The sequence below is a fragment of the Ranitomeya imitator genome, chromosome 5 (assembly GCF_032444005.1).
Source record: "Ranitomeya imitator isolate aRanImi1 chromosome 5, aRanImi1.pri, whole genome shotgun sequence".
NCBI lineage: Eukaryota > Metazoa > Chordata > Amphibia > Anura > Dendrobatidae > Ranitomeya > Ranitomeya imitator.
The window spans coordinates 425637604-425663924 of record NC_091286.1 but is presented as its reverse complement, the minus strand read 5'-3'; the positions used below and the strand labels follow the sequence as shown (position 1 = coordinate 425663924).

The following is a 26321-nucleotide window of genomic DNA, read 5'->3' as shown; positions in this document are numbered from 1 at the left end:
GATTGCGGCATAGAACAAAATACATTTATCGGTGGTTGGTAGGGTGAACGTCATTAGGGAAGTGAGTGGGTTCACCAGATTCTCGCCTATTTGGGACAACATTTATCTACCGGAATTTAGGCAGAGGGAGGGTTTTCACTTTTGGTCTGCAGCAGGTATTAACCCCTTAAGCCCCGAGGGTGGTTTGCACCGGGCCAATTTTTACAATTCTGACCACTGTCCCTTTATGAGGTTATAACTCTGGAACGCTTCAACGGATCTTGGCGATTCTGACATTGTTTTCTCGTGACATATTGTACTTCATTTTAGTAGTAACATTTATTCGATATAACTTGCGTTTATTTGTGAAAAAAACGGAAATTTGGCGAAAATTTAGAAAATTTCGCAATTTTCCAACTTTAAATTTTTATGCCCTTAAATCACAGAGATATGTCACGCAAAATACTTAATAAGTAACATTTCCCAAATGTCTACTTTACATCAGCACAATTTTGGAACCAAAATTTTTTTTTGTTAGGGAGTTATAAGGGTTAAAAGTTGACCAGCAATTTCTCATTTTTACAACACCATTTTTTTTAGGGACCACATCTCATTTGATGTCATTTTGAGGGGTCTATATGATAGAAAATACCCAAGTGTGACACCATTCTAAAAACTGCACCCCTCAAGGTGCTCAAAACCACATTCAAGAAGTTTATTAACCCTTCAGGGGTTTCACAGGAATTTTTGAAATGTTTAAATAAAAATGAATATTTAACTTTTTTTCACACAAAATTTATTTCAGCTCCAATTTGTTTTATTTTACCAAGGGTAACAGGATAAAATGGATGCCAAACATTGTTGTACAATCTGTACTGAGTACGCTGATACCCCATATGTGGGGGTAAACCACTGTTTGGGCGCATGGCAGAGCTCGGAAGGAAAGGAACGCCATTTGACTTTTAAATGCAAAATTGACAGGAATTGAGATGGGACGCCATGTTGCGTTTGGAGAGCCCCTCATGTGCCTAAACATTGAAACCCCCCACAAGTGACACCATTTTGGAAAGTAGACACCCTAAGGAACTTATCTAGATGTGTGGTGACCACTTTGACCCACCAATTGCTTCACAGAAGTTTATAATGCAGAGCCGTAAAAATAAAAAATCATATTTTTTCACAAAAATGATCTTTTCGCCCCCAATTTTTTATTTTCCCAAGAGTAAGAGAAGAAATTGGACCTCAAAAATTGTTGGCCAATTTGTCCTGAGTACGCTGATACCCCATATATGGGTGTAAACCATTGTTTGGGCGTATGGCAGAGCTCGGAAGGGAAGGAGCGCCATTTTACTTTTCAATGCAAAATTGACTGGAATTGAGATGGGATGCCATGTTGCGTTTGGAGAGCCCCTGATGTGCCTAAACATTGAAATCCCCACAAGTGACACCATTTTGGAAAGTAGACCCCTTAAGGAACTTATCTAGAGGTGTGGTGAGCACTTTGACCCAACAAGTGCTTCACAGAAGTTTATAATGCAGAGCCGTAAAAATAAAAAATCATATTTTTTCACAAAAATAATCTTTTCGCCACCAATTTTTTATTTTCCCAAGGGTAAGAGAAGAAATTAGACCACAAAAGTTGTTGTGCAATTTGTCCTGAGTGCGACGATACCCCATATGTGGGGCTAAACCACTGTTTGGGCGCATGGCAGAGCTCGGAAGGAAAGGAGCGCCATTTGACTTTTCAATGCAAAATTGACTGGAATTGAGATGGGACGCCATGTTGCGTTTGGAGAGCCCCTGATGTGCCTAAACATTGGAACCCATCACAAGTGACACCATTTTGGAAAGTAGACCCCTTAAGGAACTTATCTAGAGGTGTGGTGAGCACTTTGACCCAACAAGTGCTTCACAGAAGTTTATAATGCAGAGCCGTAAAAATAAAAAATCATATTTTTTCACAAAAATAATCTTTTCGCCACCAATTTTTTATTTTCCCAAGGGTAAGAGAAGAAATTATACCACAAAAGTTGTTGTGCAATTTGTCCTGAGTGCGACGATACCCCATATGTGGGGCTAAACCACTGTTTGGGCGCATGGCAGAGCTCGGAAGGAAAGGAGCGCCATTTGACTTTTCAATGCAAAATTGACTGGAATTGAGATGGGACGCCATGTTGCGTTTGGAGAGCCCCTGATGTGCCTAAACATTGGAACCCATCACAAGTGACACCATTTTGGAAAGTAGACCCCTTAAGGAACTTATCTAGAGGTGTGGTGAGCACTTTGACCCAACAAGTGCTTCACAGAAGTTTATAATGCAGAGCCGTAAAAATAAAAAATCATATTTTTTCACAAAAATAATCTTTTCGCCACCAATTTTTTATTTTCCCAAGGGTAAGAGAAGAAATTAGACCACAAAAGTTGTTGTGCAATTTGTCCTGAGTGCGACGATACCCCATATGTGGGGCTAAACCACTGTTTGGGCGCATGGCAGAGCTCGGAAGGAAAGGAGCGCCATTTGACTTTTCAATGCAAAATTGACTGGAATTGAGATGGGACGCCATGTTGCGTTTGGAGAGCCCCTGATGTGCCTAAACATTGGAACCCATCACAAGTGGCACCATTTTGAAAAGTAGACCCCTTAAGGAACTTATCTAGATGTGTGGTGAGCACTTTGACCCAACAAGTGCTTCACAGAAGTTTATAATGCAGAGCCGTAAAAATAAAAAATCTTATTTTTTCACAAAAATGATCTTTTCGCCCCCAATTTTTTATTTTCCCAAGGGTAAGAGAAGAAATTAGACCACAAAAGTTGTTGTGCAATTTGTCCTGAGTACGATGATACCCCATATGTGGGGGTAAACCACTTTTTGAGTGCATAGCAGAGCTCGGAAGGGAAGGAGCGCCATTTGACTTTTCAATGCAAAATTGACTGGAATTAAGATGGGACGCCATGTTGATTTGGAGAGCCCCTGATGTGCCTAAACATTAAAACCCCCCGCAAGTGACACCATTTTGGAAACTAGACCCCCTAAGGAACTTATCTAGATGTGTTTTGAGAGCTTTGAACCCCCAAGTGTTTCACTACAGTTTATAACGCAGAGCCGTTAAAATAATTTTTTTTTTTCGCAAAAATTATTTTTTAGCCCCCAGTTTTGTTTTTTCACAAGGGTAACATAATAAATTGGACCCCAAAAGTTGTTGTCCAATTTGTCCTGAGTACGCTGATACCCCATATGTGGGGGGGAACCACTGTTTGGGCGCATGGCAGAGCTCGGAAGGGAAGGAGCGCCATTTGGAATGCAGACTTAGATGGATTGGTCTGCAGGAGTCACGTTGCATTTGCAGAGCCCCTGATGTACCCAAACAGTACAAACCCCCACAAGTGACCCCATATTAGAAACTAGACCTCCCAAGGAACTTATCTAGATGTGTTGTGAGAACTTTGAACCCCTAAGTGTTTCACTACAGTTTATAACGCAGAGCCGTGAAAATAAAAATTCTTTTTTTTTTCACAAAAATGATTTTTTAGCCCCCAGCTTTGTATTTTTACAAGGGTAACAGAATAAATTGGACCCCAAAAGTTGTTGTTCAATTTGTCCTGAGTACGCTGATACCCCATATGTGGGGGGGAACCACTGTTTGGGCGCATGGCAGAGCTCGGAAGGGAAGGAGCGCCATTTGGAATGCAGACTTAGATGGATTGGTCTGCAGGCGTCACGTTGCATTTGCAGAGCCCCTGATGTACCCAAACAGTAGAAACCACCCACAAGTGACCTCATATTGGAAACTAGACCTCCCACGGAACTTATCTAGATGTGTTGTGAAAACTCTGAACCCCCAAGTGTTTCACTACAGTTTACAACGCAGAGCCGTGAAAATAAAAAATCCTTTTTTTCCCCACAAAAATGATTTTTAGCCCCCCACATTTTTATTTTCCCAAGGATAACAAGAGAACTTGGACCCAAAAAGTTGTTGTCCAATTTGTCTCGAGTATGATGATACCCCATATGTTGGGGTAAACCCCTGTTTGGGCGCACGGGAGAGCTCGGAAGTGAAGGAGCACTGTTTTACTTTTTCAATGCAGAATTGGCTGGAATTGAGATCGGACGCCATGTCGCGTTTGGAGAGCCCCTGATGTGTCTAAACAGTGGAAACCCCCCAATTATAAATGAAACCCTAATCCAAACGCACCCCTAACCCTAATCCCAACTGTAACCCTAACCACACACCTAACCCTGACACACCCCTAATTCTAATCCCAACCCTAATCCCGATGCGCTACACCAGAAAATCACATTGCTGTCAATGGTTGTGCTAACGGACCCGTTGCACGGCGTTAATTGTGACATTTTCGCCGTGCAACGCTGTCCGTTAGCGTTAACCCATTAATGCAATGTGAACCTAGCCTAACTAAGGGGATGATGAAGGGGGGTTTGATTTACTTTTATAGCGTTTTTTATATCGGATTTTTATGATTGGCAGCCGTCACACACTAAAAGACGCTTTTTATAGCAAAAAAGTTTTTGCGTCTCCACATTTTGAGACCTATAATTTTTCCATATTTTGGTCCACAGAGTCATGTGAGGTCTTGTTTTTTGCGGGACGAGTTGACGTTTTTATCGGTTACATTTTCGGACATGTGATAGTTTTTGATTGCTTTTTATTCCGATTTTTTGTGAGGCAGAATGACCAAAAACCAGCTATTCATGAATTTCTTTTGGGGGAGGCGTTTATACCGTTCCGCGTTTGGTAAAATTGACGAAGCAGTTTTATTCTTCGGGTCAGTACGATTACAGCGATACCTCATTTATAGCATTTTTTTTTTATGTTTTGGCGCTTTTATACGATAAAAGCTATTTTATAGAAAAAATAATTATTTTGGCATCGCTTTATTCTGCGGACTATAACTTTTTTATTTTTTTGGTTATGATGCTATATGGCGGCTCGTTTTTTGCGGGACAAGATGACGTTTTCAGAGGTACCATGGTTATTTATATCCGTCTTTTTGATCGCGTGTTATTCCACTTTTTGTTCAGCGTTATGATAATAAAGCGTTGTTTTTTGGCTCGTTTTTTTTTTTTCTTACGGTGTTCACTGAAGGGGTTAACTAGTGGGCCAGTTTTATAGGTCGGGTCGTTACGGACGCGGCGATACTAAATATGTGTACTTTTATTGTTCTTTTGTTTTTTTTTTATGTAAAGAAATGTATTTATGGGAATAATATTTTTTTTTTTCTGCTTTATTTAGGAATTTTTTTTTTTTTTTTTTTTTTTACAAGTGTGGAAATTTTTTTTTTTACTTTTTCACTTTGTCCCAGGGGGGGACAATACAGATCACCGATCTGACAGTGTGCACAGCACTCTGTTAGATCGGTGATCTGACATACAGCCGGGCAGGATTAGAGCTGCAGCTGCAGCCTGATCCTGACCCGGAAGTGCTCCCTGCAGGACCCGGATGCAGCCCGGCGGCCATTTTGGATCCGGGGACTGCAGGGAGAAGACGCTCGGTACACGGTGAGCACATCACCGTGCACCGATCGTCTCAGGGAAGCCCGCAAGGAGCCCCCTCCCTGCGCGATGCTTCCCTGCACACCGCGATCATCTTTGATCGCGGTGTGCCGGGGGTTAATGTGCCGGGAGCGGTCCGTGACCGCTCCTGGCACATAGTGCCGGATGTCAGCTGCGATAGGCAGCTGACACCCGGCCGCGATCGGCCGCGCTCCCCCCGTGAGCGCGGCCGATCGCATATGACGTACTATCCCGTCCCTGGGAATTAAGTCCCAGGTCACCTGGACGGGATAGTACGTCATATGGGATTAAGGGGTTAAACGGCTGGGGCAGCTGATAAGTCAGGGCAGACTTAAAACATTTGAGGAGTTGCAGGAAGAATTTCATTTGCCACGGTCTGAATTGTTCCAGTATAATCGTATCTCTCATGCTTATCAGGCACAGAATAAAAGGGGAGCCATAGTGGTACAGATTGATCTCATGCTCAACTATATCCTTAAGAATTAGCTGCACGAAGGGGGCGATTTCAGAAATATATGGGTTTCTGCTTTTTTCTTTCCTGGAAAAATATCCCATCCGAGCCAAAGGGAAATGGGAAGCTGAATTGGGAATAATTGACAATGATAGATGGGAGTTGGTCCTAGAATATGTGCCCAAGATATCAATGAGTGAACCAGGCAGGCTATCACAGTTATTCGTAATCCATAGGGCCTATAGAACCCCTGACAGGTTGTTAAAGGCTGGGCTTAGGCAAAACTCGGAATGCCCTCGGTGCTCACAATCCCAGGCGGGGATATTGCATATGATGTGGCAGTGCCCTAGACTGTCCTCCTTCTGGATAGTTGTTTTAAATCGTATTGAACTGGTGTATGGATGTTCTGTCCCTAGGGTTCCACTGACTTGCATATTGGGATATGTGGAGGAAATTGTTACGGACAACATGTTTAAAATAGCTAATGCACGATTGTTATTCATTGCTAGGAAATTGATCGCCAAATTTTGGATTAGAGAGGAACCTAAAACAAGAAGAGACTTTCTTAAGCAAACGGAGCATATACTTACTTTGGAGAAAAGTATCTTCACCAAAAGGAATAAGCTGGACATCTTCCACAAGCTGTGGCAACCGTGGATGGACTTGAATTAGGATGATAAATGAGAATATAGGGAGCCTAGTATTCAATGGAAATATAACGGATGTTTCTTCAAATGTTTGTATGATGATGGGAAGTGGGGTGGCTCTGGCTGAGGTCTCTGGGGTTGGGCGGGGGGGGGGGGCTCTTGGTCGGGGGGAAAAGTTATCTGTAAATGTTTAATGAAACATTGTCATGAGAAATACTCTGATTGTTTATTCTTTGCGGATAATAAAAATCTATCTGATAAAAAAAAAAAAAAACTAGTGGGGAAAGATGAAGTCACCTGTTGGATTACCAAGCAAAGACTAACTTACTGGTTGACTTTCAGTAGTTTGCCTTTGTGGTCTAGGACTTCTAGGGGCTCTCATCCATGAAATCCATATCAATGCAGGACTTAGAACAGGGGTCTCAAACTTGGCTTTGTATATGGGCCACATACAGAAAAAATTGAATTTGGGGGGCCGCATTCCTTGAAGGACAAAGTGACATTTTTAGTGATATCATTTTTTTCTATACACCATTTGAATATTTTTGCTGTGTTTTTTTTTTTAAAATGTTAGCGCTTGAGTCATTATGGATGTGGTGATAACAAATGTGCACTCATATTGTAGTTATGTCCCCATATTGTAGTTACGTCCTCATCCAGGTCTCCATATTGCAGATATGTCCCCATATCCAGTTCCTCATATTGTAGTTATGTCCCCATCCAGGTTCTCCTACTGTAGTCATGTCCCCATTCAGGTCCTCATATTGTAGTTATGTCCCCATATTGTAGCTATGGCCCCATCCAGGTCCCCATATTGTAGTCATGCCCCCATATCCAGGTCACCATATTGTAGTTATGTCCCCATCCAGGTTCTCCTACTGTAGTCATGTCCCCCCATTCAGGTCCTCATATTGTAATTATGTCCCCATATTGTAGCTATGGCCCCATCCAGGTCCCCATATTGTAGTCATGCCCCCATATCCAGGTCACCATATTGTAGTTATGTCCCTAGGTTTTAGAGGTGGGGAAATTGAAAAAAAGTGAAGCAAAAAATGTGGTCAATTCTGTACTAATATCTGGTATATATATGTCTCCAATCCAGGTATACATGGCCCCCTCATCCCTATCCTGGTATGCATGGTGCTCATCCCCATCCCTATCCTGGTATGCATAGCGCCCATCCCCATCCTGGTATGCATGGCGCCCATCCTTATCCTGGTATGCATGGTCCCCTCATCCCCACATCACCATCCTGGTACGCATGGTCTCCTCATCCCCATCCTGGTATGCATGGTCCCCTCATCCTTATCCTGGTATGCATGGCCCCCTCATCCCTATCTTGGTATACATGGCTCCCATCACAAAAAACATTAAAAAACCAAAACATTATACTTACTTTCATTGCGCTCCCTCGCAGCGTCTTGTTCTGATGCCAGCAGCTGATTTATGCTTGAAAGCAGCCCATGGCAGTGACGTCATGCGCTGCTTACAAGCAGAGGGCAGCTTCTGGAATACTCACTGCTCTCCATGCTGGGACTATAGGAGTTGAGAGAAGTCAATATTCATTGAGCTTTAATAGCAGGAACAGTAGCCAGCTTCTTGCGGCCAGGCGATCACGAGTGCCCGTTATTAAAGGGAATGAATATTCACTGCTCTCCACTCCCATAGGGGTGTAGAGCAGTGAATATTCATTATCTTTAGTAGCAGGCACACGTGATTGCCCGGCGGCAGCAGCAGGAAGCTGGCGGCTTCGCTTACTGTTCACGCTATTAAAGATAAATGAATATTCACTGCTCTCCACTCCCATGGACATGAAGAGTTGTGAATATTCATTTCTCTTTAGCATTGGGTGCAGGGGTTAGCTGCAGCAGCCGGCTCCTGACTCCTGTGACCCGCAGCTCTGCCACTACCGCTCCCCCACCTCACCAGGTACAGCATTTCAATTGAGTGTGTGTCTAAGGACGCACATTCAGCTGAAATAAAATGCTGCTGTCGGCGGATCCCCTGAATCTGGCAGGGATGTCAAGGGGTCTAGAAGTGCCTGATTGCCGGATGAAGCAGCCTCAGGGGCCGCGTGTTTCAGACCCCTGACTTAGAAGGTACCTCATGTATCTTGTAAGTCCTGCATTGATATGGAATTAATGGTTGAGAGCCCCCATTTATCTGTGTGACATGGAAGATACATGCAAACTTCTCCTTAAGGTGCTCTCATAGCACCTCTAGGGGCTGTTCACATGCATCTTCCATGTCAGACAGATGAATGGCAATGATTGGCATTGAATGTGTTAGCAGACACTGATAAGGGCACTGTCTGGCTGGCATCACTACATGTGGAAACTGTAGGGCTTTATGAATTACTCTATTTTTCAGACAACATAATTGTTAGTTAAATAAAAAAATATGTTTGAATAATGATCAGGTTGGTTGCGCCACTTGACCATTGAGAGACATGACCCTTCTAATATACTCTACTAGACCATCATTTATAAACCCCTCATTTACACAAAGCCACCAGGGAAATTATATAAGTTCCCCTGATATACTCTACACTACAAATATAACACTACTTCTACCTTATACCACAATGAAAAATATTAATTCCCACTACTACCCTGGAGAACCAAGAAAGAATGCACTTCCTTAGAACCCCAAAAGGAATCCTTAATTAATATAAAATATTGCTTTCTTATTTTCAGTTGTTAACCTTGGTGTGTCCTACAGTCAGGTACATCTGATATCCTGAAAAATACAGTACTGTATATTCTAAGCAATCTAAAGGAGTAATTCAAACACCTTTACACTGTGTGCACAATTATCATCATGTGTATTGGTGTAATGAGTAGGGTGAGGCCTTAGGATATCAACAGAAGAATTATCTCCTCCTCAGGAAAAATGGACCTCCTCAGTTCTTCCCCTCAGGAAAATGGGCCAAAAAATAGATTTAATACTCTGAAAAGTCAAAAACATTTTAAAATTGGGGTGTGATCACAGAACCATCTAAAATTTTGTTGAAAATACAATAAAAAAAGACGAACATTAGCCCCGAAGTTCTGAGATGACTCAAACGTGAAGTGACCAGGGACCCATTATCCTCTAGTGCTGTCATATTACAGAAATGCGACCTGGATTGTCCAGAAGGGCATGTTGTTCAGTGCTCACAGACAGGACCAAGGTAAGGAAGGCTGAAACCTGACCTCTACTAAACAAGACAAAAGGTGAAACGTGAAGACAAAGCAAAGAAATATCTGAGGAAAGATTTTTCAAAGGTTTTAAGAATTGATAAAGTGAGAGTGAATCTTGATGGACCAGATGGATGAGACATGGCTGGATCAGTATCGGGCACAAACATCCACTTTTCTGGGTTGAAGGTGGCCTCAAAATCAACTCCTAAACCTACTGCCAGTTTTTAGAAGACACTTTCTTCAAGCAGTGGTACAGGAAAAAGTCTGCATCGTTCAAGAAAACGATGATGTTTATGCAGGATGAAGATACATCGCATGCTTGGACAAGTACACTACTGCTTGGCTGCTAGTAAAGGCCTTAGGGATGAAAGAATAATGACATGGCCCCATATTAACCTTACCTAAACCCTTTTCAGATGTTGGGAGTCCTTCTTAAGTGGGTGATTTATGGTGAAGGAAAAGAGTCAACTCTCTGAACAGTGTCTGGGATGCTGTGGCTGATGCTGCCCAAAAAGTTGATCGTCAGTGGATTAAGAAACTAACAGACTCCATGGATGGAAGGAATATGACTGTTATTTAAAAGAAAGGAGACTACCGTATATACTCGAGTAGAAGCCCATTTTTTGAGGCTGAAATTGCCCCTCTCGGCTTATACCCGTGTCAAACCCAGGGGTCGGCAGGGAAGGGGGAGCGGCAGCTGTGTAATAATACTCACCTGCTCCTGGCGCAGTCCCTGCACGTCCCTGGTTCCCCGGTGCCGGCAGCTTCTTCCTGTAGTGAGCGGTCACATGGCACCGCTCATTACAGCAATGAATATGGACCCGATTCCACTCCCACAGTGGTGGAGCCGCATATTCATTACTGTAATGAGCAGTACCATGTGACCTCCCACTACAGGAAGAAGCTGTCGGCGCTGGGGAACAGACAAGAAGGAACAGCGCCAGGAGCAGGTGAATATGATGGGGGGCAGTGCGCGATATTCACCTGCTCCCCGTTCCACCGTCGGCGACTAGTGTGTGCCGCCATCTGCCTGAATAGTCAGTGCAGAGGACAGGAAAGACTCAGCGGCGGTCAGCGCTGGGACGGGGAGCAGGTGAATATAGCAAGTGTCGGGGGCCTGAGAGGTGAGTATGTCTTTTTTTATTTTTTTTTATCGCAGCAATGGGGCAAATATCTGTATGGAGCATCTCATGGGGCCATGTGCAGCATTATATGGGACAAATATCTGTATGGAGCATCTTATGGGGCCATGTGCCACATTATATGGGGCAAATATCTGTATGGAGCATCTTATGGGGCCATGTGCAGCATTATATGGGGCAAATATCTGTATGGGGCCATGTGCAGCATTATATGGGGCAAATATCAGTATGGAGCATCTTATGGGGCCATGTGCAGCATTATATGGGGCAAATATCTGTATGGGGCCATGTGCAGCATTATATGGGGCAAATATCAGTATGGAGCATCTTATGGGGCCATGTGCAGCATTATATGGGGCAGATATCTGTATGGGGCCATGTGCAGCATTATATGGGGCAAATATCTGTATGGAGCATCTTATGGGGCCATGTGCAGCATTATATGGGGAAATATCTGTATGGGGCCATGTGCAGCATTATATGGGGCAAATATCTGTATGGGGCAATGTGCAGCATTATATGGGGCAAATATCTGTATGGAGCATCTTATGGGGCCATAATCCGCATTTGTGGAGCATTATACGGGGCAAACGTGTCTATGGAGCATCTTATGGGGCCATAATCAGCATTTGTGCAGCATTATATGGGGCAAATGTCTGTATGGAGTATCTTATGGGGTCATAATCAACATTTGTGCAGCATTATAAGGGGCATATTTTAATATGGAGCATCTTATGGGGCCATCATGAACTGTATGGAGCATTATATGGGGCTCCTGATTCAATATGGATATTCAAAAACACTTAAACTACTGATGTCTCAATTAATTTTACTTTTATTGGTATCTATTTTTTTTTTTTAATTTACCAGTAGCTGCTGCATTTTCCACCCTAGGCTTATACTCGAGTCATTAAGTTTTCCCATTTTTTTGTGGCAAAATTAGGGGGGTCGAGTATATACGGTGTATTGGTTACTGATAATTATTTGAAATGTCAGAAATGTATTTTTGTACATTTGAGCTGTTTGGCTATTATTCTCACTTTAACAGATGAAAATAAACAACTGGGATGGGAAAAATAAAATTTATTATTTAGTTACATAATAATTGAGGACATTAATATTTACCCTATAATTATATACACGTATATTCTCCTGAGACAAAACCTCAATTTTACCTAAATATTCAGTATTTTATTATACATGATGCAGATCAGGACTGGAATTTGTCCTTTGTGTTCTCTGCATCCCCCTTCATATAGTCTTAGGTCCCCTGAGACCATCTGAGACGTTAGCAGCATATCAACAGGAACTACCATAAAAAAGTCAGCCATGACAGACAGAGGCCGCGACCAATGAATATCCGTGACAGACAGACAGAAAGAGAGACAGAAAGACAGACAGACAGACGGAAGTGACCCTTAGACAATTATATAGTAGATAATGGCAATGAAAAGCTTGATGTTATCATTTTACTACAGTAAATGGGTCCAGAAGATCATGGCATCTGGTTACACAAACTCCTGCACTGATTAGAACTGCTTCAGCATCCTATTAACCCCTTAAGCCCCGAGGGTGGTTTGCACGTTAATGACCGGGCCAATTTTTACAATTCTGACCACTGTCCCTTTATGAGGTTATAACTCTGGAACGCTTCAACGGATCTTGGCGATTCTGACATTGTTTTCTCGTGACATATTGTACTTCATTTTAGTAGTAACATTTATTCGATATAACTTGCGTTTATTTGTGAAAAAAACGGAAATTTGGCGAAAATTTTGAAAATTTCGCAATTTTCCAACTTTAAATTTTTATGCCCTTAAATCACAGAGATATGTCACGCAAAATACTTAATAAGTAACATTTCCCACATGTCTCCTTTACATCAGCACAATTTTGGAACCAAAATTTTTTTTTGTTAGGGAGTTATAAGGGTTCAAAGTTGACCAGCAATTTCTCATTTTTACAACACCATTTTTTTTTAGGGACCACATCTCATTTGATGTCATTTTGAGGGGTCTATATGATAGAAAATACCCAAGTGTGACACCATTCTAAAAACTGCACCCCTCAAGGTGCTCAAAACCACATTCAAGAAGTTTATTAACCCTTCAGGGGTTTCACAGGAATTTTTGGAATGTTTAAATAAAAATGAATATTTAACTTTTTTTCACACAAAATTTATTTCAGCTCCAATTTGTTTTATTTTACCAAGGGTAACAGGATAAAATGGATGCCAAACATTGTTGTACAATCTGTACTGAGTACGCTGATACCCCATATGTGGGGGTAAACCACTGTTTGGGCGCATGGCAGAGCTCGGAAGGGAAGGAGCGCCATTTGACTTTTAAATGCAAAATTGACAGGAATTGAGATGGGACACCATGTTGCGTTTGGAGAGCCACTGATGTGCCTAAACATTGAAACCCCCCACAAGTGACACCATTTTGGAAAGTAGACACCCTAAGGAACTTATCTAGATGTGTGGTGACCACTTTGACCCACCAATTGCTTCACAGAAGTTTATAATGCAGAGCCGTAAAAATAAAAAATCATATTTTTTCACAAAAATGATCTTTTCGCCCCCAATTTTTTATTTTCCCAAGAGTAAGAGAAGAAATTGAACCTCAAAAATTGTTGGCCAATTTGTCCTGAGTACGCTGATACCCCGTATATGGGTGTAAACCATTGTTTGGGCGTATGGCAGAGCTCGGAAGGGAAGGAGCGCCATTTTACTTTTCAATGCAAAATTGACTGGAATTGAGATGGGATGCCATGTTGCGTTTGGAGAGCCCCTGATGTGCCTAAACATTGAAATCCCCACAAGTGACACCATTTTGGAAAGTAGACCCCTTAAGGAACTTATCTAGAGGTGTGGTGAGCACTTTGACCCAACAAGTGCTTCACAGAAGTTTATAATGCAGAGCCGTAAAAATAAAAAATCATATTTTTTCACAAAAATAATCTTTTCGCCACCAATTTTTTATTTTCCCAAGGGTAAGAGAAGAAATTAGACCACAAAAGTTGTTGTGCAATTTGTCCTGAGTGCGACGATACCCCATATGTGGGGGTAAACCACTGTTTGGGCGCATGGCAGAGCTCGGAAGGAAAGGAGCGCCATTTGACTTTTCAATGCAAAATTGACTGGAATTGAGATGGGACGCCATGTTGCGTTTGGAGAGCCCCTGATGTGCCTAAACATTGAAATCCCCACAAGTGACACCATTTTGGAAAGTAGACCCCTTAAGGAACTTATCTAGAGGTGTGGTGAGCACTTTGACCCAACAAGTGCTTCACAGAAGTTTATAATGCAGAGCCGTAAAAATAAAAAATCATATTTTTTCACAAAAATAATCTTTTCGCCACCAATTTTTTATTTTCCCAAGGGTAAGAGAAGAAATTAGACCACAAAAGTTGTTGTGCAATTTGTCCTGAGTGCGACGATACCCCATATGTGGGGGTAAACCACTGTTTGGGCGCATGGCAGAGCTCGGAAGGAAAGGAGCGCCATTTGACTTTTCAATGCAAAATTGACTGGAATTGAGATGGGACGCCATGTTGCGTTTGGAGAGCCCCTGATGTGCCTAAACATTGGAACCCCTCACAAGTGACACCATTTTGAAAAGTAGACCCCTTAAGGAACTTATCTAGATGTGTGGTGAGCACTTTGACCCAACAAGTGCTTCACAGAAGTTTATAATGCAGAGCCGTAAAAATAAAAAATCTTATTTTTTCACAAAAATGATCTTTTCGCCCCCAATTTTTTATTTTCCCAAGGGTAAGAGAAGAAATTAGACCACAAAAGTTGTTGTGCAATTTGTCCTGAGTGCGACGATACCCCATATGTGGGGGTAAACCACTTTTTGGGTGCATAGCAGAGCTCGGAAGGGAAGGAGCGCCATTTGACTTTTCAATGCAAAATTGACTGGAATTAAGATGGGACGTCATGTTGGTTTGGAGAGCCCCTGATGTGCCTAAACATTAAAAACCCCCACAAGTGACACCATTTTGGAAACTAGACCCTCTAAGGAACTTATCTAGATGTGTTTTGAGAGCTTTGAACCCCCAAGTGTTTCACTACAGTTTATAACGCAGAGCCGTTAAAATAAATTTATTTTTTTTTCGCAAAAATTTTTTAGCCCCCAGTTTTGTATTTTCACAAGGGTAACATAATAAATTGGACCCCAAAAGTTGTTGTCCAATTTGTCCTGAGTACGCTGATACCCCATATGTGGGGGGGAACCACTGTTTGGGCGCATGGCAGAGCTCGGAAGGGAAGGAGCGCCATTTGGAATGCAGACTTAGATGGATTGGTCTGCAGGAGTCACGTTGCATTTGCAGAGCCCCTGATGTACCCAAACAGTACAAACCCCCCACAAGTGACCCCATATTAGAAACTAGACCTCCCATGGAACTTATCTAGATGTGTTGTGAGAACTTTGAACCCCTAAGTGTTTCACTACAGTTTATAACGCAGACCCGTGAAAATAAAAATTCTTTTTTTTTTCAAAAAAATGATTTTTTAGCCCCCAGCTTTGTATTTTTACAAGGGTAACAGAACAAATTGGACCCCAAAAGTTGTTGTTCAATTTGTCCTGAGTACGCTGATACCCCATATGTGGGGGGGAACCACTGTTTGGGCTCATGGCAGAGCTCGGAAGGGAAGGAGCGCCATTTGGAATGCAGACTTAGATGGATTGGTCTGCAGGCGTCACGTTGCATTTGCAGAGCCCCTGATGTACCCAAACAGTAGAAACCACCCACAAGTGACCCCATATTGGAAACTAGACCTCCCATGGAACTTATCTAGATGTGTTGTGAAAACTTTGAACCCCCAAGTGTTTCACTACAGTTTACAACGCAGAGCCGTGAAAATAAAAATCCTTTTTTTTCCCACAAAAATGATTTTTAGCCCCCCAAATTTTTATTTTCCCAAGGATAACAAGAGAACTTGGACCCAAAAAGTTGTTGTCCAATTTGTCTCGAGTACGCTGATACCCCATATGTTGGGGTAAACCCCTGTTTGGGCGCACGGGAGAGCTCGGAAGTGAAGGAGCACTGTTTTACTTTTTCAATGCAGAATTGGCTGGAATTGAGATCGGACGCCATGTCGCGTTTGGAGAGCCCCTGATGTGTCTAAACAGTGGAAACCCCCCAATTATAAATGAAACCCTAATCCAAACGCACCACTAACCCTAATCCCAACTGTAACCCTAACCACACACCTAACCCAGACACACCCCTAACCCTAATCCCAACCCTATTCCCAACTGTAAATGTAATCCAAACCCTAACCCTAGCCCCAACCCTAGCCCTAACCCTAACCCTAACCGGAAAATGGAAATAAATACATTTTTTTAAATTTTATTATTTTTCCCTAAGGCTAGGTTCACATTGCGTTAGGGAAATCCGTTTAGCACTAGCGGATTGCGCTAACACAATGTCTTTTTAGGTGTCGTGTTTAGTGGTCGCGTTAACGTCCCCGCTCTGGAAGATCGGGGATCGGACCTCGGGCGCGCCGCGGACGCTGCAAGCAGCGTCTGAGGCGCGCCACAAAAGAATGGCACCTTGCTAGCGCGAGCCGAAAATGGCACGCTCTAGCGATGCGCTACACCTGAAAATCACATTGCTGTCAATGGTTGTGCTAACGGACCCGTTGCACGGCGTTAATTGTGACATTTTCGCCGTGCAACGCTGTCCGTTAGCGTTAACCCATTAACGCAATGTGAACCTAGCCTAACTAAGGGGGTGATGAAGGGGGGTTTGATTTACTTTTATAGCGAGTTTTTTAGCGGATTTTTATGATTGGCAGCCGTCACACACTAAAAGACGCTTTTTATAGCAAAAAAGTTTTTGCGTCTCCACATTTTGAGACCTATAATTTTTCCATATTTTGGTCCACAGAGTCATGTGAGGTCTTGTTTTTTGCGGGACGAGTTGACGTTTTTATCGGTTACATTTTCGGACACGTGACAGTTTTTGATCGCTTTTTATTCCGATTTTTTTGTGAGGCAGAATGACCAAAAACCAGCTATTCATGAATTTCTTTTGGGGGAGGCGTTTATACCGTTCCGCGTTTGGTAAAATTGATGAAGCAGTTTTATTCTTCGGGTCAGTACGATTACAGCGACACCTCATTTATATCATTTTTTTTATGTTTTGGCGCTTTTATACGATAAAAGCTATTTTATAGAAAAAATAATTATTTTGGCATCGCTTTATTCTCAGGACTATAACTTTTTTATTTTTTTGGTTATGATGCTATATGGCGGCTCGTTTTTTGCGGGACAAGATGACGTTTTCAGAGGTAACATGGTTATTTATATCCGTCTTTTTGATCGCGTGTTATTCCACTCTTTGTTCAGCGTTATGATAATATAGCGTTGTTTTTTGGCTCGTTTTTTTTTTTTTTTTCTTACGGTGTTCACTGAAGGGGTTAACTAGTGGGCCAGTTTTATAGGTCGGGTCGTTACGGACGCGGCGATACTAAATATGTGTACTTTTATTGTTTTTTTGTTTTTTTTTTATGTAAAGAAATGTATTTATGGGAATAATATTTTTTTTTTTCTGCTTTATTTAGGAATTTTTTTTTTATTTTTTTTTTTACAAGTGTGGAAATTTTTTTTTTTACTTTTTCACTTTGTCCCAGGGGGGGACATCACAGATCACCGATCTGACAGTGTGCACAGCACTCTATCAGATCGGTGATCTGACATACAGCCGGGCAGGATTAGAGCTGCAGCTGCAGCCTGATCCTGACCCGGAAGTGCTCCCTGCAGGACCCGGATGCAGCCCGGCGGCCATTTTGGATCCGGGGACTGCAGGGAGAAGACGCTCGGTACACGGTGAGCACATCACCGTGTACCGATCGTCTCAGGGAAGCCCGCAGGGAGCCCCCTCCCTGCGCGATGCTTCCCTGCACCGCCGGCACACCGCGATCATCTTTGATCGCGGTGTGCCGGGGGTTAATGTGCCGGGAGCGGTCCGTGACCGCTCCTGGCACATAGTGCCGGATGTCAGCTGCGATAGGCAGCTGACACCCGGCCGCGATCGGCCGCGCTCCCCCCGTGAGCGCGGCCGATCGCATATGACGTACTATCCCGTCCATGGGAATTAAGTCCCAGGTCACCTGGACGGGATAGTACGTCATATGGGATTAAGGGGTTAAACAGTGCAGGTTTTCCTTGCTCTGTCATTGCAAAGGTTAATCAGTTTAGTTGATTTCCTGGAGTTCTACATCTTGATCTGTCTCGGCTGTTCTGAGTTGGCCACTCCCCTCTGGTATATATATGCTCATCACTGGCACTTGGACGTTGCGAGTGATAGTAGATTGTATTTGAAGGAGAAGTTCAGTGTTTGGAGTAGGCGGTTGGAGATTGCTGCTGGGTGAAATTGCTTTATCCTTATCCTCTCCTATTTGGTTTTTCTTTCTCTTATTCCTCCCTCCACTGTTTTCCATGTTGTTGTTTTGTGAGTGTATATATAAGATCGGAGTTTTCTTTTGTCCCTGTCTGTCTAGTTTTGTCTAGTGTTTTCCAATACACGTCAGCCTCATGCCTCTCTTGGGGGAGGGAACAGATAAGGGTTAAGATAGGAACATAGCATGGTATGAGATCCCAGCGTCTCCACCATCCAGGGTAATCTGGGGGACAGAGACAGCCTATGGTGCCTCCTGTTCAAGGGATCGTGTAGGCACACACAGTCTCTTGTTAATACGTGACAGGTGGTTTGAATCATCGACTCCACAGCCCTAGAGGGCATGATGCAGCCCGTTGGCCACTGTTTCAGCCCTTCGGCTTTCTGGGTCCGCAGGATGGACTAGAACAACCAGAGGGCCAGATATGGTCCGTGGGCCACACTTTTCAGGTTCTCTCTAGAAAAACCCACAGTAAATGTGAGGATCTCAGATATTACACCTAGTGCAAACCAGTGCAGTAAAAAATTACATCAGTGTACTGTCCAAATTGTCTCTTGAGTAGCAATCCTAACAGCCAATGTCGACCCTTTAATGAGCCTTGTCACATGACTTAGGATAAAAGCCAAACCAGAATCTCAATTTGCAGACAGTGTGTTTCGGGGTACTGCCCCTCGTCAGTGCAAAGTGGAGATCTGGCCTGACCGGGATTCAAGAAGTATTGATTCTCCTTGAGGAGAGTGACATGTTAAGCATGTCGAGGTGAGGAGACTCCATTTTGCACTGACAAGGAGCAGTACCCCGAAACACAGTGTCTGCAAATTGAGATTCTGGTTTGGCTTTTATCCTAAGTCATATAACAAGGCTCGTTAAAGGGTCGACATTGACTGTTAGGATTGCTGCTTCCAATAGATGGCAACTAGAGTTCTAGTCCTCTTCCTCTCTAAAGAGACAATTTGCATATTTCCCAGAGGAGCATTGCGGCTTTAAGTCTCCTCATCTCGACATGCTTAACATGTCAATCTCTGCAAGGAGAAACGATACTTCTTGGATCCCGATCAGTGTACTGTAAAATATGAATTTCAAAAATTAGAATTTGATATATAGCCTGCATTTGTTTTTCCCTTAAGGCGGCTATAGATATTTAGAGGAATATCATCCCATAAATGCTGTTCTTGGTCCAGGGAGTAGTGTGGCTTTCGGTGTCTATTCCAAAAACTGTATCAAATCCACCAACACTGAGCATCTCAAAGAGCAGAAATCACTAAGCAGCAGCTATAACCTGATCTCCATATGAGAATCCATCTCTTCTCTGACTCCTGTACTTTTTTTTATCAATGAATTCAGAATGAAGTGATCACTAGAGGGAGGAGAGGAGAATGGGAGTCTGAAAAGTGGAGAAAGAAGCAGCACTTTTCAGTAATAAACTACAGCTCTGGCAAAAATTAAGAGACCACCACATGAAAACCCTGTCATGGGCAGCCCAATCTCCAGACCTGAACCCCATTGAAAACCTCTGGAATGTAATCAAGAGGATGATGGATAGTCACAGCCATCAAACAAAGAAGAACTGCTTACATTTTTACGCCAGAAGCAGTATGAAAGACTGGTGGAAAGCATGCCAAGACGCATGAAAGCTGTGATTAAAAATCATGGTTATTCTACAAAATATTGATTTCTGATCTCTTCCTGATTAAAACATTAGTATCGTTGTTTCTAAATGATTATGAACTTGTTTTCTTTGCATTATTTGAGGTCTGAAAGCACTGGGTTTTTTTTTATTTTGATCATTTTTCTTTGTCAGAAAAAAATACAACATTTATTGCTTGGTAATTCAGAGACGTTGTCAGAAGTTTATAGACTAAAAGAACAATTTACATTTTACTCAAAAACATACATATAAAGAGAAAAATCAGAGAAACTGAACATTTTGCAGTGGTCTCTTAATTTTTGCCAGAGCTGTATATAATACATTTTACTATTGATTCATTGCATAAAAGTGAAATGATTCAATTCTGATACTTTGTTTCCCGATTTACATCTGTTGCCAGTAAACAAACACAGCTGCTTCCATCTCTCGGTGTTAATGCGGCTCTGCAATTACACAGCATGTAGTACTTGTTGTTCTGGTCCTGCTCTAAAATGCTGGCAGAATAAAAGTTGTATTTTATCTGTCAGGTGCACAATGCACCTATATATTATGGCTTTGTGAGAATATACACTCTCCACATTTCTAAAAAAGCCATTAAGAAAATTGCTAACAGACTACAGGCCTTCTCAGGGGGAAACGGCGAGTACCAGGTATACTTAATGAGAACCCACTGCCACTCCGCAGCATACGGAAGCTCCACATGCATCCCATGTCTTATCTATATTGTAAAAACTACCTACTTACTTGTCCAAGGACTTCTGTGGAAATATGAATGGACCGCGACATATTCGGTCTACGAAGTTTAGAGGAACCTTTTGGATTTGCTGGCAGCACAACATGATGAAGTCATACTTGCAGATAAATAGGTTATTAGCTGTTAATAGAACAACACGTTCCTTTTCATTGTTCCAATGATCAATTCTGCAGGAAATAAAAGCAATAAATACATCAGATGTACCGGATTACGAGCACCATTAAACATGTACTATGTGGCAATACCAAAAAAAGAAGCTACTAGACATGCATTCTGGAGTTTGACCACAAGGTGGCAGCAATTTGTCAATCTAAATAACCAGAGGAGAAGAAACGTGGTGCCAGCTTTTTAATCTGACATTATGGTGATTATTCATTCTGAAATCTTGTTAAAAAATATCTCCCATCTGGATTATGAACAAAACTGCAAAACCTCACAAGTTTCTGTGAGTGGCTGTCTTCATTTAGAAAGATTCTGACAGCTCCAAGAATGTGAAAATAAGAGGAAAAAATATTGTGCAAGCAGCCTTTTAACAGGGAAGAAAATTGTAAGTATCTGACATAACCAGACTATTACATTAGAAGAAACAAAGCGGGTTCATTTATGCAAAGAAGTTCTCCATTGAGAGCCCAATTACTACGGTGTATTTGTGGGACACGTGCCAGAAATGCCACTATATCATGACCCGAACTGCTGGGATACAGGACATTGTTGTAAGATGAAACACATAAGCATGCTATTATTGGTAAACCATGTGTCAGCGTGGCATAGCTGTAGCCAGGTGTCAGTGTGCCACTTTAGTAGCCAGGTGTCAGTATGACATAGTTGTATTCAGTTGCCAGCGTGGCATAGTTGTAGCCAGGTGTCAATGTGACATAGTTGTAGCCAGGTGACAAGAGTGGTATAGTTGTAGTCAGGCCTCAGCGTGGCATAGTTGTAAATCAGGCCTCAGCGTGGCATAGTTGTAGCCAGGCATCAGCGTGACATAGTTAAGCCAGGCATAAGCGTGACATAGTTATAGTCAGGCGTAAGCGTGACATAGTTAAATATGCCCAGTTGCCTTGTTGAAGCATCCCAAAAGTCAATGCACTATGGTCACAAAACCTGGTTTGTCAGCAGGTCCTTGAGGTTTAAAGGGAATCTGTCAGATCAAATCCCCCCATGTACATCAATGTGGACATGAACATTTTTGAAAGCTAAATCTATCAACACCTTTACATATTTTATCTGTTGTTGCCTTACTGAGTGATCAGTGTTTAATCCACATGCTAATAGTGCGATAAAGTGAACCTGTCAGATATTCCATGCTGCGCAATCTGTGGGCAGCATGTACCAGTAACTGGCTTTATTATCTCCGCCAGGTATATTTGACTCTGAAACACTGCGGCACATAGGCAGGGACATATCTAACAAGGGCAGCTGCGGGGGGATGCAGCCAGGGACTGACCTGACAGACTAGTCTACTGCGAGGTCTCAGTCCCTGATGGCTTTTAAAGTATGGATTTCTCTGAAAGGCCATAGCATTTTACAGACAAACATACCTGGCTGGGTTGATACAATCAGTGCCTGATAGATGCTGCCCAATGATTGAGCAGCATGTATGAGCTGTCACTTTAAGTGCTCTGGGCATGACAAGGCACTTCCTGCACCTCTGCTGGCAATTATAGCTCATATACACTACTGTTCAAAAATTTAGGGTCACCCAGACAATTTTGTGTTTTCCATGAAAACTCATACTTTTATTATTCAAATAAGTTGCCACATGAATTGAAAATCTAGTCCGGACATTGACAGGGTTCGAAAAAAAGATTTTTATTTGAAATAATCATTTTCTCCTTCAAACTTTCCTTTCATCAAAGAATGCTACCTTTGCAGCAATTACAGCATTGCAGACCTTTGGCATTCTAGCAGTTAATTTGCTGAGGTAATCTGGAGAAATTTCACCCCAATCTTCCAGAAGCCCCTCCCACAAATTGGTTTAGCTGGATAGGCACTTTTTGCATACCATACGGTCAAGCTGCTCCCACAACAGCTCAATGGGGTTGAGATCTGGGGACTGCGCTGCCACTCCATTACAGATAGAATACCAGCTGCCTGCTTCTTCCCTAAATACGTCTTGCATAATTTGGAGGTGTGCTTTGGGTCATTGTCCTGTTGGAGGATGAAATTGGCTCCAATCAAGCTCTGTCCACAGGGTATGGCATGGCGTTGCAAAATGGAGTGATAGCCTTCCTTATTCAAAATGCCTCACACCTTGTATAAATCTCCCACTTTACCAGCACCAAAGCAACCCTAGACCATCACATTACCTCCACCATGCTTGACAGATGGCGTCAGGCACTCTTCCAGCATCTTTTCAGTTGTTCTGCATCTCACAAATGTTATTCTGTGTGATCCAAACACCTCAAACTTGGATTCGTCTGTCCATAACACTTTTTTCCAATCTTCCTCTGCCTAATGTCTGTGTTCTTTTGCCCAAATTAATTTTTTCCTTTTATTAGCCAGTCTCAGATATGGCTTTTTCTTTGCCCCTCTGCCCTGAAGGCCAGTATCCCGGAGTTGCCTGTTCACTGTAGACGTTGACACTGGCATTTTGCGTGTACTATTTAATAAAGATGCCAGTTGAGGACCTGTGAGGCGTCGATTTCTCAAACTACAGACTCTAATGTACTGGGCTTGTTGCTCAGTTGTGCAGTTGGGCCTCCCACTTCTCTTTCTACTCTGGTTAGAGCCTGTTTGTGATCTCCACTGAAGGGAGTAGTACACACCATTGTAGGAAATCTTCAGTTTCTTGGCAATTTCTCGCATGGAATAGCCTTCATTTCTAAGAACAAGAATAGACTGTCGAGTTTCACATGAAAGTTCTTTTTTTTCTGGCCATTTTGAGAGTTTAATGGAACCAACAAATGTAATGCTCCAGATTTTCAACTAGCTCAAAGGAAGGTCAGGTTTATAGCTTCTATAATCAGACAAACTGTTTTCAGCTGTGCTAACATACTTGCACAAGGGTTTTCAAGGGTATTCTAACCATCCATTAGCCTTCTTGCACAGTTAGCAAACACAAAGTACCATAAGAACACTGGAGTGATGGTCGTTGGAAATGGGCCTCTATACACCTATGAACATATTGCATTACAAACCAAACGTTTGCAGCTAGAATAGACATTTACCACATTAACAATGTATAGCGTGTATTTCTGAATCATTTAATGTTAGCCCATTGGAAAAAACTGTGCTTTTCTTTCAAAAATAAGGATATTTCTAAGTGACCCTAAACTTTTGAACGGTAGTGTATTTAGCTCACGTCTATGTGATGTCAGTTGCTATGCAACTAATTCAGATAATGAGCCATCTATCATCCTAAAGAGCCTGGTGCTAGGCATGGAAACAACCTTGAGTGGCAGAGGATTGTGCTTTGGCAGGCCCAGAGCACTTAACGTCTCATTTGCATATGGGTAAAATGCATATTTCTTCTGGAATGCAGCAACAGAAAGAAGATATGATGATGTCAATGTATTTAGCATGTTTGAGGGGTGGGTGATAATTGATCTTATTAACAGATTCCGTTTAAGGCTTACCTTGCTACATAATGTCTAATGTCAGCATAAACTTGTTGTGCGCCTATAATGCTAAAATCATAAACGCTCTTTAACAATAGGACACAAAAACAACGTGATGTCTCTTTTAGAACCCTATCAATGGACTAAAACGAGGACTATTAGGCCGGCGGCACACACAGCGTATGAAAATACGGTCCGTATATTTCGACCGTAATACGCTGAAAAGTCCCGAAAATAGTGGTCCGTAGCTCCTCCGTAGGCAAGGTGTGTCACCGTTTTTTGCGCATGGCATCCTCCGTATGTAATCCGTATGGCAACCGTACTGCGTGTTTTTATCGCAGGCTTGCAAAACCAACATACGGCTATACAAGGGATCCATGTGTTAAAAAAAAAAAACAACATATATACTGTCTATATATATATATATATATATATATGTCAGTACACATATATGTATATATATTCTTACTTCATCCAGCCGCGATATAGCAGAAAGCTGGTAATTCAATTACCGGCTTTTGCTCTCTCCTTCCTAAACCCGACATGATATGAGACCTGGTTTACATACAGTAAACCATCTCATATCACCATTTTTTTTGCATAATCCACACTACTAATGTTAGTAGTGTGCATCTGCAAAATTTGGCCATTCTAGCTCTTAAAATAAAGGGTTAAATGGCGGAAAAAATTGGCGTGGGCTCCCGCGCAATTTTCTCCGCCAGAGTAGTAAAGCCAGTGACTGAGGGCAGATATTAATAGCCTGGAGAGGGTCCATTGTTATTGCCCCCCCCCCCCCTGGCTAAAAATATCTGCCCCCAGCCACCCCAGAAAAGGCACATCTGGAAGATGCGCCTATTCTGGCACTTGGCCACTCTCTTCCCATTCCCGTATAGCGGTGGGATATGGGGTAATGAAGGGTTAATGCCACCTTGCTATTGTAAGGTGACATTAAGCCTAATTAATGATGGAGAGGCGTCAATTATGACACCTATCCATTATTAATCCAATACTAGTAAAGGGTTAAAAAAATACACAAACACATTATTAAAAATTATTTTAATGAAATAAAAACAAAGGTTGTTGTAATATTTTATTTAACGCCTAATCCAATCACTGAAGACCCTCGTTCTGTAACCAAAAAAACATAATAAACCAACAATATACTTACCTTCCGCAGATCTGTAAAGTCCAACGATGTAAATCTGAAGGGGTTAAAACATTTTGCAGCCAGGAGTTCTGCTAATGCAGCACTACTCCTCGCTGCAAAACCCCAGGGAATGAAGGTAAAGTAGGTCAATGACATATATTTACCTGCATTTGCGGTAAGGCGCCCTCTGCTGGCTGTTTATAGATCGTGGGAACTTGCCTAGAAAGCCTGGGAGCTTTCTAGGAAAGTTCTCACGGTCTATGAACAGCCAGCAGAGGGCGCCTCACCGCAAATGAAGCTAAATATAGATCATTGACCTATATTTAGCTTCATTCCCTGGGGTTTTGCAGCAAGGAGCAGCCTGCATTAGCGGAACTCCTTGCTGCAAAATGTTTTAACCCCTTCAGAAGGATTTACATCGTTGGACTTTACAGATCTGCGGAAGGTAAGTATATTGTTGGTTTATTATGTTTTTTCTTTTACAGAACGAGGGTCTTCAGTGATTGGATTGGGCGTTAAATAAAATATTACAACAACCTTTGTTTTTATTTCATTAAAATAATTTTTAATAATGTGTGTGTGTGTTTTTTTTAACCCTTTCATTCAATTGGATTAATAATGGATAGGTGTCATAATTGACGCCTCTCCATTATTAATTAGGCTTAATGTCACCTTACAATAGCAAGGTGGCATTAACCCTTCATTACCCTATATCCCACCGCTACACGGGAATGGGAAGAGAGTGGCCAAGTGCCAGAATAGGCGCATCTTCCAGATGTGCCTTTTCTGGGGTGGCTGGGGGCAGATGTTTTTAGCCAGGGGGGGCCAATAACCATGGACCCTCTCCAGGCTATTAATATCTGCCC

At 42.3% G+C, this 26321-nt stretch overlaps 1 protein-coding gene across 3 annotated transcripts in view; it reads right to left on the bottom strand.

Moving 5' to 3' along the window:
* The window catches only part of TPRG1 (tumor protein p63 regulated 1), a 254691-nt gene that overhangs the window by 112535 nt on the left and 115835 nt on the right, over positions 1–26321 (bottom strand). For all 3 annotated transcript variants that reach the window (XM_069727098.1, XM_069727097.1, XM_069727095.1), the window contains one exon: positions 20739–20915. In XM_069727098.1, coding sequence (XP_069583199.1) covers positions 20739–20915 — 177 coding nt within the window. The remainder of the gene's footprint in view (positions 1–20738; positions 20916–26321) is intronic.